Below are 13,178 nucleotides of genomic sequence, written 5' to 3' on the forward strand. Positions count from 1 at the left end.
TTCTCAATTTTATCTATCTGATGGCATGTGATGTACGAGATGGACAATTAGTGATTAGATGAAAGATTTTTTAGTTCTTTTGATTTTGGATTTTAGGGTTTACATTAAGAAAACATGTTCTATGAATTTACTTTGAGGATATTATTATTTTTTGTATGGAGTAATAAAAGTAGAAGAAGGATGATAAAAGAAAAAAAAAGTTAGAATTTTGAATGTGGATTTAAAATGAATTAAAATAATTAAATTATTAAGTATAAACTTGTTTAACTTTGAAGGTCAAAAAACATTTTTTTTTATACTTTAGAGTATCTAGCAGTATCTTGGAGTATATTCTTAATCTATTTTGTTAAGAGAGATACCAAAAAATAAAACTACAACGGATACAGCAAAACAAATAACAAGTAGTTAATGAGTTAAATATTTAATGTATATTTTATATAATTTTTTGAGAGATTTTGTGTTTGTGTTAAAAAAATATTTTTAGAGATTTCACAAATAAATTATTTAACTTTGAAGGTAAAAAAACATTTTTTATGATTTTATAAGTATCTTAGATTATGTTCTTAATTTATTTTGTCAAAAGAGATGCTAGAGAATAAAACTACAAAGGAGACAACAAGACAAATAACAAATAGTTAATGAGTTAAATATTTAATGTATCTTTTATATTTTTTGGGGAGATCTTGTGTTTGTGTTCAAAATATATTTTGAGAGATTTCACGAATCAATTTCACTTAGGTTATAATTTTTATTGCCAACTGAAATATGGTAAAGTAAGTGTACAATAAAAATATTGAGAGAATTGAAGAAAAAAGTTAATAACTTAGAAAATGAGTAAGCGTGTGAAAAAAAAAAGGAGAAATGAAGAGAAAAGTCCATCACTTAATATTTTGAATGTAACTAAAGAATAATAATGAATATTTGAGTTGATAATTCTAAATATATTTAAATTTTAGGATGTAATTTAAAAAGAAAATAGTATGTTCTCAGTTTTTTCACACCTGTAGTACAAAGCAGCATGAAAAAAATAGAGGAAAGTACATAATATCTAACAACTTGTTTTGAGTGTTGTTCATGTATATTTATTTTAATTTGTTTACTATTGCACAATTATGCACAATTATTTGAAATGTTTAGATTTGTAATGAGTATTATATTTTTAGTTTTTTCTTTAATGAATTGAGTGTAAGAAAAGTACACTAAATGTTTTCCACTATGTGCGTTTTTAGAATACTAATTATATTTTAATAAATCTGATTTTACCATTGTTAACATTTTTAAAAATAGTTAATTTCTGGTTATTGACGGCAGCTGAATCTGTTATATATAACTGAAAAAACTATAGCATTGTAACCCTCAAATTTTGGCGCCATCAGACAATCAAGAAAATTGAGAATTCGCGCTTTTTCTTAATTTTGCAAAATTTTGCCCTCTCTACTTGCTTCAAATGTCACAAAACCACTACCAGCCATTATCTCTGCATCTAAATTTCTTCTTATTCAAATACATGAATATATTTTTTGTGTGTTCTTAAGATGATCATCAAGCGGAGCATGAAAACTGAAATTCCAGAGCGGAAATGGTTCAAGTCAGAGAAACGAGGGAATTTGGCGATTCAGAAGAAAAGGAGAACAAATGTTTTTTTTTCTGCTGAAGGAGTCTCTGGATCCAGTGAGGCGCCGTCCAATTCAAATGAAATGGACTCCAATGGCACAATTCAAAACCTGCTACCGCAATCAGAAGAAGGGGTTCGTGCCATTCAACCCCAGTCTTTCAGAGGTCGCGCCAAGAAACTTCCTCGCAGGTTCAATGATTCTGTTCTTTACGAACGATTAGGGTCTGAAAACTGGAGTAACGCTTTACAAGACGTTGCTGCCATGAGTAGTGAGCGAGATTCTCCTTGTTTTCCACCATGTTCTGCTGAGCTAAGAGATTCTGAGTACTCGGTAAAGACTGTTAAAAAGACTGTTAGTGGAGGTCGTTCTTTGTTTGTTAAAGAAAAGAGCGATGATGTGCCTGGACTAAGTACCGAGGTTGAACGTGTGAATGGAAGTGGCAAAAGAAAGAGGGATGCTTGCAGATTGGAGGATTTTTGTTTGGGTGATATAGTTTGGGCAAAGTGTGGGAAGACCCATCCTGCTTGGCCTGCTGTAGTCATTGATCCTTTCTTTCGAGCTCCCAAATCCGTCATAAACTGCTGTGTCCCTTCTGCACTTTGTGTTATGTTTTTTGGTTACTCCAAAAAAGGGAATCGAAGGGTAAGGTTTGATTTCTATTTAGAAAATGACTGTTTTTTTTTTTTAAAAAGGAAACTAAACAGGTTGCTTAGACAATTCAAGGAGATATTGGACAAGATGAAAAAAAAAATATTATATTGGAGTTGTTCCGATGTTTGGATTTTAAAATGCATAGTGTTGGTTGAGAAATTTATTGTTGAGTTATGTGGAATTGTTTTAGGTTGTTATTGCAACTTAAAAATGAGAAAGGAATCAAATATGCACTAAATTTTTACTTGTGTAGTACTTGTTCATAGACTTGAGCTTTAGGTTGTTTTTTTAATGTTTAAATATTTCTAAGAGAATTATGATGGGCAGGACTATGCCTGGGTGAAGCAGGGGATGATATTCCCCTTCTGGGAATTCATGGACAGGTGCGTATCTGCTGCAGTTATTTCCGCAAGAATGTTTTGTATTTACTTACTAAAATTGCCTTTGTTCAGATTCCAGGAGCAGATCAAACTGTACAAAAATAAAGCAAGTGACTTTCACAAGGCAATGGAAGAGGCAATGTTGGCTGAAGATGGCATTTTGGACTTACACTTGGAAGCTGAGCAGAATTTGGTGGCTGCGGATTCCTATAAAGACCAGGTAATTTTATATCTTTCACTTTGTATTGCGTATGATCATGCTTAGACTGATGACGAGAGCATCTATAAGCTTCATTTAGCTTAAGAAAGAGGTCTAGTGATGTCGTGAACTTGCAATATAGATTACAAAGGCTGCACTGCATTAGCTGATATTCGTCTTAGTTGAAAGGACTAATGAGTGCTTAATGATATTTACGCTATAGCCTCTAATGTAGTCACTCCCTACTTCAAGAGTTCAAATCAACATGCCATACTATGAGTGAGTATTTTTTTCAGTGACCCAAAATGCAAAATCAAAGTGGACTGATGGTATTATGAATTTTCAATCATGCAGTTTTCTTAAAATGTTTTCTTACAATGTTTTCTTGATGTCTTTCCATAGGATATAGCATAGCCATGGCTGACTGAGTTTCTATAGGCGTGGCTGACTGAGTTTTAGTTTGTTCAAATCTCTCACGTAGACTTCAGAAACATGCCTTTGATATGATGACGTACGCATAATGTTGTAGTGTTATGTCACACTATCTGTGCGAAAGCATATTTCGCATACATTCCTTCCTGTTTACGGAATAAAAAAAAGTGGAAAGTGTAACATTTAAGGTTATCTCATTGTAGTTTTCAGTAAAACCTTTTTCTATTTGTTGAGTCATCCATCACCTATTGCCCTATAGCTAAATCGTATGCATTATCATGGTTTTGTAAACTGAACCATATAGTTAAATTTATTTGTGTAAACTCGGGATCAGTTGGCTGGTAGGTAAACTATTTTTTCCCTTCCTTATTTTTCCGAAAACTTTTTTAAGCCTTTCATTACTTTCCATATCTGTACGTGAGTATGGATAATTTTTTGTCAATTAATCTTTTAAATCTTACAGTGTGGTTAATTCTAGATTTTTTTTTTTCCGGTGAATAAATTATGTAGGGTACACTATCTTGTGTTGGTTGTGGTTTGTTGTTGCCATGCAAAACCATAAAGAAGATTAAGGATTCAAGTAGTGCTCCTCAGCACTATTGCAAGCCCTGTGCAAAGGTTCTGCGACGACTCTGCTTAGATATCTTTCATTTCTTGACAGGATAAATTTGTTGCTGACATTTGATTACCTTTATTGGATTCTGTTATAACAGTTAATTAAATCGAAACAATATTGTGGGATTTGCAAAAAGATTTGGCACCATTCAGATGGTGGAAATTGGGTGAGATTGTCTACTTTCTTAATGTATCTATTAGATTTTATTTATTTATTTCAACAAAAAAAATAAATAAAATTGAGATCTGGTGGCCTGCGGGGCTATTTTCTGACAGGTATGTTGTGATGGTTGTAATGTTTGGGTGCATGCTGAGTGTGACAAAATTTCCAGTAAACTTTTCAAGGTATCATGTGTCGACAGTTTTCATTTTTCTCCTGCTTGTTTTATTTCAATTGATAAAAAAAGAAAAGTATAAGACTGATTAGTTTCTTAATGCAGGATCTGGAAAATATGGATTATTATTGCCCCGATTGCAAGGGAAAATTCAATTGTAAATTATCAACATCTCATGCACAGAAGTCAGAAAAGATGTACGTAGAAATTATTTATTCCTTCCTCTCTACTCATTCTTTTAAGGATATCGGATATTTTGATTTTGATTTTATTCTTTGAATCTTATGTGACATTTTTCGACATAGATCAATGGAGAATAGCCAAGAACTTGTATTACCTGAAAATATTGCTGTGGTATGCAATGACCTGGAAGGAATCTATATTCCAAAGCTTCATTTGTAAGTCTCCAACACTTATTTTTATATTACATATGTAAGCAAACCTATGTCCGATCTGTGAACAAGTGAACAACTTGTGGTGATTAAACATATTATGTCATTCAAGTGGAAATTAACATAGCTTCTTTTTATTAAATTTTCTTCCAGGGTTATGTGCAATTGCGGCTTGTGTAGTTCAAGGAAGTATACACTCACTGAATGGGAAAGACATGCAGGTTGCAAAGCCAAAAAATGGAAACATAGCGTGAAAGTAGAAAGCACAATGCAACCGCTAATAAAATGGGTTTGTGCCAGTTCTTGTCATACTAGATGCATGATAATACTCTATGGTGAATTATGTGTTTTTTTCTTTGGTATTCACATTTATGAAAAATATTACTCGGATGACTTCAGTGCTGTCTAGTGTCTACATCTTTCTATTTCAAACATCTCCCAATTTTCAATTACGCAGCTATATTGGGGTGTAATGTGTGTATATCGTGCCTTCATTTTTCCATATAATGTGTTTCTTATATTTTAACTAATAATAATATTTACTTCAGATCACTGACCACAAGACCCCAAGGGGAATTCCCCCGCAGTTAGATCAGCAGCAAATTCTCTCCCTTTTACAAGGTGAATTTCTATTTCATATAAACCATTACATATTGAAGCCTCAATTTCTCTTATGCGATCAGGTGTTATGACACGTGGAAGTCATATGTCTTATTGAATATATCTTGGAAAGGGAGAAATTAATCTTCCTTTTACCTTATTTTTTTCAGAGAAGTACGAGCCAGTTTATGCAAAATGGACAACAGAAAGATGTGCCATTTGCAGATGGGTCGAAGATTGGGAATATAACAAAATTATCATCTGTAACAGGTGTTTTCATCATTGTTCATGTTATGATGGATATGAAAAAGTTTCATTTCTAACTTACTTGATGAACCGTCAATCATGTTATGTGCATTTGTTTATTGTGCAGGTGCCAAATGGCTGTTCACCAAGAATGCTACGGGGCAAATAATGTTCAGGACTTTACTTCCTGGGTTTGTAGAGTTTGTGAAACTCCTGATGTTGAGAGAGAGTGTTGCCTCTGCCCAGTAAAAGGTAGGTTATTTGCACCGAGTATTTTTTGTTGTTTGACATTGTTGTATATGCTGATCCTATTACTTCACTGCGACAGTAGCAACTGATGGATCGAATACACTAGTTTTTCACCAAGAAGTGGACTAGTTTTCACGTATACCAAGAATGACTTGATTTTCTTTGATATTTAATCTCTACACCAATTTATGAGTGCTATTAATTTTGCCAGCTTTTTACAAATTTTAGGAGAATTCTCTTTGGGAAAATCTGATAAAAAGGAGAATCTTCCTATAAGCTTCATGCAGATATGATTACATCTAAAGTCCTAGAACTGTCCACTTACCATTTGAATAATTGTTTTACCCTCATTATTTTTGGCCACGATCGATTGCTAATCTACTTTTACAATACGGGGAAAATGATTTGCAGGTGGGGCTCTGAAGCCAACTGATGTTGAGATGTTGTGGGTTCATGTCACATGCGCTTGGTTTCAGCCTGAAGTTCTTTTCCAAAATCATGAGGCAATGGAACCGGCCACTGGAATCCTCAAGATTCCTCGTAATTCCTTTTCGAAGGTATGGCATTGGACTGAAGTGTCTATGTTCTTTCTCAAGTGGTTTCAGCTACAAGCCTACAACATTCTTTCTAGCAGTACCTTCAAAACTTTGTGCTTCTTTTGATATCCATGGAAATCGTATAATAAAATATTACTTTTACAAACACTTCCTACTCAACATAAATTACACGCTAACAATACATAAATAACCTGAACATACATCTTCTAATCTTCCACCTTCAATTCAATGCAAATACAAACACTTCTCCCTATGATTTTACTCATATTTATCGGTAACATAGTGGATAGGTTGTTATTTAACATTTTGTTTCCCCCTTTTCTTGTTGGGTTTGGTCGTGCTATACTTCTAGATTAGATTCATTGTTTCATGTTTCGTGTCTATTTTTGATGGCAGACTTGCGTGATCTGTAAACAAAGGCACGGTTCCTGTATAAGTTGTTGCAAATGTGCTACACATTTTCATGTGACGTGCGCGTCAAGAATGGGATATATCATGGAAGTAAGTTTAATAGTGCTTTTGAATATGAACAAACCAAAGTTCTAAACTCGCTTTTATTTTTTTCTTCTTAACTTGCTTCATCAAGCTTTCCATAATAAATAAAGTTCCAGGCAAGTTAGCATTTAATTGTATGACGATTACCATTACCACTGCTGGGGAAATATTGATATTGTTTAAATTTACAGTTGCATTCGACAGAAAAGAATGGGACTACAACAACGAAGATGCTAACATACTGTGCAATTCACAGGTTTGAGCTTTGGCCACCAAATAACAATGACTTATTTTCCATGTGATTTTTTTTTTTATGAGAATGTTCATATATAAGTAAATATTATTTTAGGGTCCCAAACCCAGATTCAGGACTGGTTGTACATACACCCATGGAGGTATTCTCACCGACAATTTCGCTTCAAAATCACCCGAGGTGCTTCAGGGGATCACGTCTGGCTTCAACAAAGAATGTAGAACTTCTTGAACCTTCAAACTCTGAAATTCATGAGATTGATCCACTGTCTGCTGCCCGCATTCGTGTATACGAAAGGTCTTCCAATAAGGTGATTTAGAACATTCTATTGTGGCCGTAAAATTATATGAAATTTTATAGTCTTTTGTTTTATGGTCATAGTCCCTTCCGGTATTTCAGCTGCATCCAGAACTAAAATACTAAAATCTGGATTTAGTGTAAAGGGGTTATTTGGGATTTTTACATTTAATAACTTTATGAACTAAAACAATTTAAGGATATAATTAGTAAGCTGAATTTTAAAACGCAATTTCTAATTAAAGGAAATCGTATTTAAGAACACAAATTTTAATAAAAAAACTGAGATTTTATAATGACCTTATTTTTTTAAATAATAAACATCTTTTTTATAATATGATTTTTTTTAAAAGTAAAGCCGCATTTTAAAATTCAACCTTATATATATATATATATATATATATATATATATATATATATTTACCCTGTAATATTTTTGAAATCTATCCGTTAAAGTTTTTTTTTTTAAATTATACCTAAAAAGTGAAAAAGCCTAGTTATCCCTACTTACATTATCTAATCTGTCTAGTTTGGTCTCATTCAACTTATTTCCTCTCGTATTGCCAGAAGAATGCTGCGGCTACAATTCACTTGCTTGGGGGGCCAAAGCTTCACTCTTTAAGTGAAATAACTCAATTGAATGGTATCAAGGTAATATTCTTTTGGTGTCCGACCTCTAGCTTTTGAAATGGATAACCAATCTTTTTGAGTCGTGACTGGATTTTTTCCCGTTTGGTAGATTATTTTTCCTAAGTTGTAATGTTGTTCTGTGACAGGTTGCTCAAGCTCTTGAATTTTCTTCTCTTAAGGAACGTCTTCATCATTTACGGGTTAGTTAGTCTCTCCATTTGGTCAAATTAAAACTTAACTTTTATTTTGAAATTAGCATTTTGTCTGGTAATCTTGCCTTGTTATATTCAACCTTTAATGTTTTGGGGTTTTGCAGAAGACAGAAAGCCAAAGAGTTTGCTTAGGAAAATCAGGAATTCATGGATGGGGCCTCTTTGCTCGTAGAGATTTACAAGAAGGAGAAATGGTAACTATATTAATTTAGGATAAGTATTACCCTAGTTTCCTTGAAGCACAATATGGACTTGTTTTTTATGCGTGTCTGCAGGTTGTTGAATATCGTGGTGAGCAGGTACGACGTAGTATTGCAGACCTAAGGGAAGCAAAGTATCGTTCAGAAGGCAAAGATTGTTACGTGAGTATCTTGTTTTTTTATGTCAGTATTGCACATTACACCCAGACACTTTCTGTGTGCTGCCTTATCCTGATAAAATAATGAGATTTCATTTGATTGGTAACTCAAATTTCAAATTTGTGTGCTTTGGCTTGCTGTCTGCTTCACAGTGAAAAATGATAAATTAATTGTTTTTAATTCCAACTTTTTAAAGGATTTTTATACAGAAATCCTGTAAATAATGAGATTTATCAAGATTTGATTTCAGATAAATAGCCCTTTTTATTCTCATTAATTCTACTTGGGTCTTAAATCTTGAAGGTTACGCAGCTCCATTTTTTATGTATGCGAATTGATTCTCTCTCCCTTTCCAAGATAGTCAAACTGCCAAAGCTAAACTTTTTAGTTGGGAACACGGGGAATTGTGACTTGAACTTTGGTGTTCTGTTCCATTTGTACCTCTAGTTCATGTTCTTCAAATTTTTACTACAGATGTTTAGTGTTAACGTTGGGATTCATTTTACTGCGATCTAAATGCCAAATGATATAAACTATGCAGTTGTTCAAGATTAGTGATGAAGTGATGATTGACGCAACGGATAAGGGCAATATTGCACGTATAATAAACCATTCTGTAAGTCATTCTAACGAATCTTGTCTCTGGACTCTGGTTTTGCGCTGAAGCTCGAACTGATTTCATGTACTTTAGTTGCTCTATGGCACTAAAAAAATGTGGGAAATGTTGGTGTTCAATGATGAATTATTTGTTGATGAAAAAAGTTTATGAATCAACCTGTTCTGTTACAGTGCATGCCAAACTGCTTTGCAAGGATTATGTGCTTGAGTGATGAGGAGAATCGGATTGTGCTTATTGCGAAGACCAATGTTTCAGCTGGTGAAGAACTAACGTACGGTTTGTTGTGTTTGTATAATTTTAACGTTTGTGCATAAAACATATTGAACTGAACGTGACAAACATCATATATAATAATATAATCATGTCTTACTTTTAGGAATGAAGATGTTATTTAGTTTAACATGATTTTTGGTCTTTAAATGTTGCAACAGGTATAATTATTTGTTCGATGTAGATGAGCCAGATGAACTGAAGGTTCCCTGTCTCTGTAAAGCCCCTAATTGTAGGGAATTTATGAACTAGCTTCTACTGTTCTACATTGTTTCCAGGCATACAAGTTTTCCAACCATGAAGAAATATTTGTTGATTCTTCTTCAACTTTTAGGCTTTTTTCATAAGTTAATTAATTTGTATACCATTGGATTTCAATTATAGAATAAAGGAAAATTTGCTTACAATGAATTTACTGTAACATGACATGTTCCATAATATCGATTCTCTTAGAAATTTGTTGGATCACAATTCATTTTGATCAATCTGACATAAAAATTGAGTTGAGGTACATTTATTTCAAAGTATTTTTATCCAACAACTAGCTAAGATTGGTTCTTCCCCCTTATTTAGGTCAATTTTTTTCATAACCCTGCCTTAGTTATCATTTGGTGCTTTTCTATTTTTTTTTAAATAACATCTACTTTTTATTATTTTTCTTCTATAAATCTTAACTTTAATTAGTTTTGGATATTTATGTTAAATTTTATTTATATTCTTAAATTAATATACTCAAAAATTTTAAACAATTTATTTTGTGTGATTCACCACCAAACTCTTGTCAGGCCAGTACACTGGTTTGCACAAATAACAAGAAAATAAAACATTCAAAATAAGTTAAAAGCCTTAAAAAAGCAATAAAAACTAATTTGGCTATGGGGGTTGAATATGTTTTTATTTTCAATTTTTAATGATAATTATAATTAGTCTCTTTTAGAAATTTTGAACTAATTTAGTTTTTCATCTTAAAATATGCGTGTATTTAGTTTTTTAAACAAAATGTTTTTAAGTTTATTTGACGTTTCAAACATGTTCTCAGATAACATTAAAGCGAACATGTGTTAAATGGTATAAATAAATTTTAATACTGGACTAAATCCACATATTTACAAAGTTGATGAGCTAAATTGGTTCAAAGTTTCTAAAATTGACTAATTTCAATTTTCACTACTAAGATTGAATGACCAAAAATATATTTAACCCTTGAAATTAAGGACAATGATATTATGACTTATATTTTTTTGACTCTCATCATTTACTTTCTTCTTGATGTGATTTAGTGTGAGTCATTAATTAATTTACCACTATTTTTTTCTTTGAAAGAATTAATGACCCATACTAAAACACGTCAGAAAATAAAAAAAAGAGTTAAAAAATAGGATTCAAATTATAATTTTTCTAAAATTAAAATCAGTAGTACAAAAGCATCATGTTATTTGTCACCCCAAGTGTTCACAAACGATATCAATCATGTGCAACACCTTAAACTATATCACAAAAGAAAATGAAAATATGAAAAAAATAGTGGAGCGCTAAATCTGAATAAATAATCCCTAACCTTTTAAAGGGTAAAACAAATTTATCTCTAAAAACTAACGTGAATAGGAGGAGATCACACTGTATATGATAAAAATGACCCAGTGACAGCCCACTCCCTGCCCATATTTTAGGCTATTACCAAAAGTACTTATTCGATCGTTAAAATTATCACTTTTTTTAGTCCATAACACCCGTAAAAAGCAATAAATGTACCTCTCATGCCAAACACCTAAAAAACAATAAATATATGTCCTGAAATTTAGTTCCTAACAGAAATTTATGTTTTAGAATATAATGTTATAGGTTAACAATTTTTTTTTACAAACTTTAAAAACTATCAATTTAGGTAAAAAAAACACTACTTTATTATTTTATTTTAGTAAAAAATAAATAAAAATGTTAATCTATTTTAATTCTATTCATACAAATTTTGTGAAATTTGTCAACAAAAAATTTATCAAAAAAGATAATTTTCTGAATATAATTATTCTTTTATTGCAAAACTGGATTGATTAAAGTATAGAACTATATATTAGTATTCCAAATACATATTTTGATATTCGGAATATTTCAACTCATGCACAAACAAAAGTATTCGAGGAATCACTAGTTCTTTTCTACGTGTTTAGACCTTTTAGTTTATTATTACAATGGTTTCTCTTTAATATCCACTATTAGCAATAAAAGGATAAAATGTCTTAATTAATAGAAGTTTTAATTCAAATATATGGTAATGTTATTTTTTAAAATTATATTAAACAATTAGAAACTTTGGAAGTAGGAGGAATTTGTTCCTCCTAATTTGCATGCGTAAGAAGCGGTATAAGATACAGTTTGAGAAGTTAGTTGAAGCCAAAAAGAGAGTAAAAGCAGAAACTCAGAATGAATGAGAAGCACAAAAACACGTAGGGTTGGCTGTTAATACTTTGCGAAACCAGTGATGTTGCGCTAAAATTAGCATCGAAAATGAAAAATGGTTAATTAGGTATGAAAAAAATGAATGGACAGGAGTGGTAGTCTTCCACTATAAATCCCTGTCCGAAGATCCATCGATAACTCGTCTTGGTGTAAAAAGCATAAAAAACCACCAAACCAATAAGAAGAAAAATAAAAGCTTCGACTGTGATTTGTGAATAAAAAATGGATCCCTCTGCAAAACTCCTCTGGGTGATGGCTCTTTGCGTGGCTGCAATGGCACACCAAGCAGCTGCTAATGGCGGGAAGGATACAACAGACGCAAAGGCTGTGATCGACAAGGTGTGCGCAGCGTCCCCAACCAGAGACCTCTGCGTTGAGGTCCTCTCTTCCGACCCACCAAGTAGCTCAAACCTCAAAGACTTGGCAATCCTTTCCCTTAGGTTTGCCGCCAGAAACGCTTCCGGCATCCTCGCCGACACCAAAATCCTCATCGACGACGACCAACTTGACCCTGATGTTCAACAGGGTTTGGCTGATTGCAAGGAGAACATCCTGGACGCCGAGAGCCAGCTGGAGGACACCATTGCTGCCTTGATGGCAGACGCTGCAGGTGACGCTCAGCTCTGGCTCAAGGCTGCCTTGGCTGCCATCGACACCTGCGACGCCTCCATCCCCGGCGACGACGACGTCCTCTCCGTTGAGAGCGCCGTCTTCCGCAAGCTCTGCAACGTCGCCATTACCGTTATCCAGCAACTCCCTAATAAAACCAAAACTTAAAAACCTTCGCCTCTCTGTCAACCCATCCATATATCGGTTTTTACTTTCTGTCTTTTGTTATGTCAGAAAATAAAGGTTGTTGTGTTTCGGAAGTTTCACAACCATCGCGATGATATGTCGCGCATGCAGGCTCGTTACACCTGTGTGGATCCTTCATTTAGTTACTTTTGAATTTTAGGTTAGTATTATTAAGATATATGGATTATGTAATTTCCTTGTTTGTTCTTATGTTTTCAACTTTGTGAAGAATTTCATTATAATGCAAAGCTACTACTTACGTAATTGTGGATGGTTTTTCCTTTAGTAGTTGGTCATAATAACGAAAGACGTTCGTACTAAATACCAGAAGGATGAGATGAACCATATGCAATTTTCGAATAAAGATAAAAGTTTTAGCTCTTAATAGAATAACAAATATATGATGTGTTTTTTTTTATGGATTTGTCTATAAGAACTTATGGAGAAGAAATAAAGAAATTAAGTTTTTTCTAAAATTAATATATTAAAAAAAATTAAAAGTTGTTTTTTAAATAATTA

General features: G+C 32.9%; 2 protein-coding genes across 2 annotated transcripts; both read left to right on the forward strand.

Annotated features, from left to right (window-relative positions):
* Positions 1-1,374: 1,374 nt before the first annotated feature.
* LOC114178442 (histone-lysine N-methyltransferase ATX3-like) lies at positions 1,375-9,818 on the forward strand. Its single transcript, XM_028064355.2, has 23 exons — positions 1,375-2,258; positions 2,595-2,650; positions 2,720-2,867; positions 3,789-3,896; positions 3,992-4,060; positions 4,170-4,238; positions 4,334-4,425; positions 4,534-4,626; positions 4,774-4,909; positions 5,169-5,241; positions 5,391-5,490; positions 5,594-5,718; positions 6,127-6,272; positions 6,669-6,773; positions 6,959-7,023; positions 7,117-7,330; positions 7,885-7,968; positions 8,094-8,147; positions 8,264-8,353; positions 8,435-8,521; positions 9,060-9,134; positions 9,308-9,408; positions 9,569-9,818. The coding sequence occupies exons 1-23, from the start codon at positions 1,536-1,538 to the stop codon at positions 9,657-9,659; spliced, it is 2,904 nt and encodes a 967-aa protein (XP_027920156.1). The 5' UTR covers positions 1,375-1,535; the 3' UTR covers positions 9,660-9,818.
* A 2,177-nt stretch (positions 9,819-11,995) lies between these two features.
* On the forward strand, positions 11,996-12,923 carry LOC114164057 (uncharacterized). The gene has a single exon (XM_028048536.2). It carries the CDS (start codon positions 12,087-12,089, stop codon positions 12,639-12,641), a length of 555 nt encoding a protein of 184 aa, XP_027904337.1. The 5' UTR covers positions 11,996-12,086; the 3' UTR covers positions 12,642-12,923.
* Positions 12,924-13,178: the final 255 nt, after the last annotated feature.

This window comes from Vigna unguiculata, chromosome 1, assembly GCF_037176805.1.
Source record: "Vigna unguiculata cultivar grain cowpea cultivar isolate G323 ecotype 2 chromosome 1, ASM3717680v1, whole genome shotgun sequence".
NCBI lineage: Eukaryota > Viridiplantae > Streptophyta > Magnoliopsida > Fabales > Fabaceae > Vigna > Vigna unguiculata.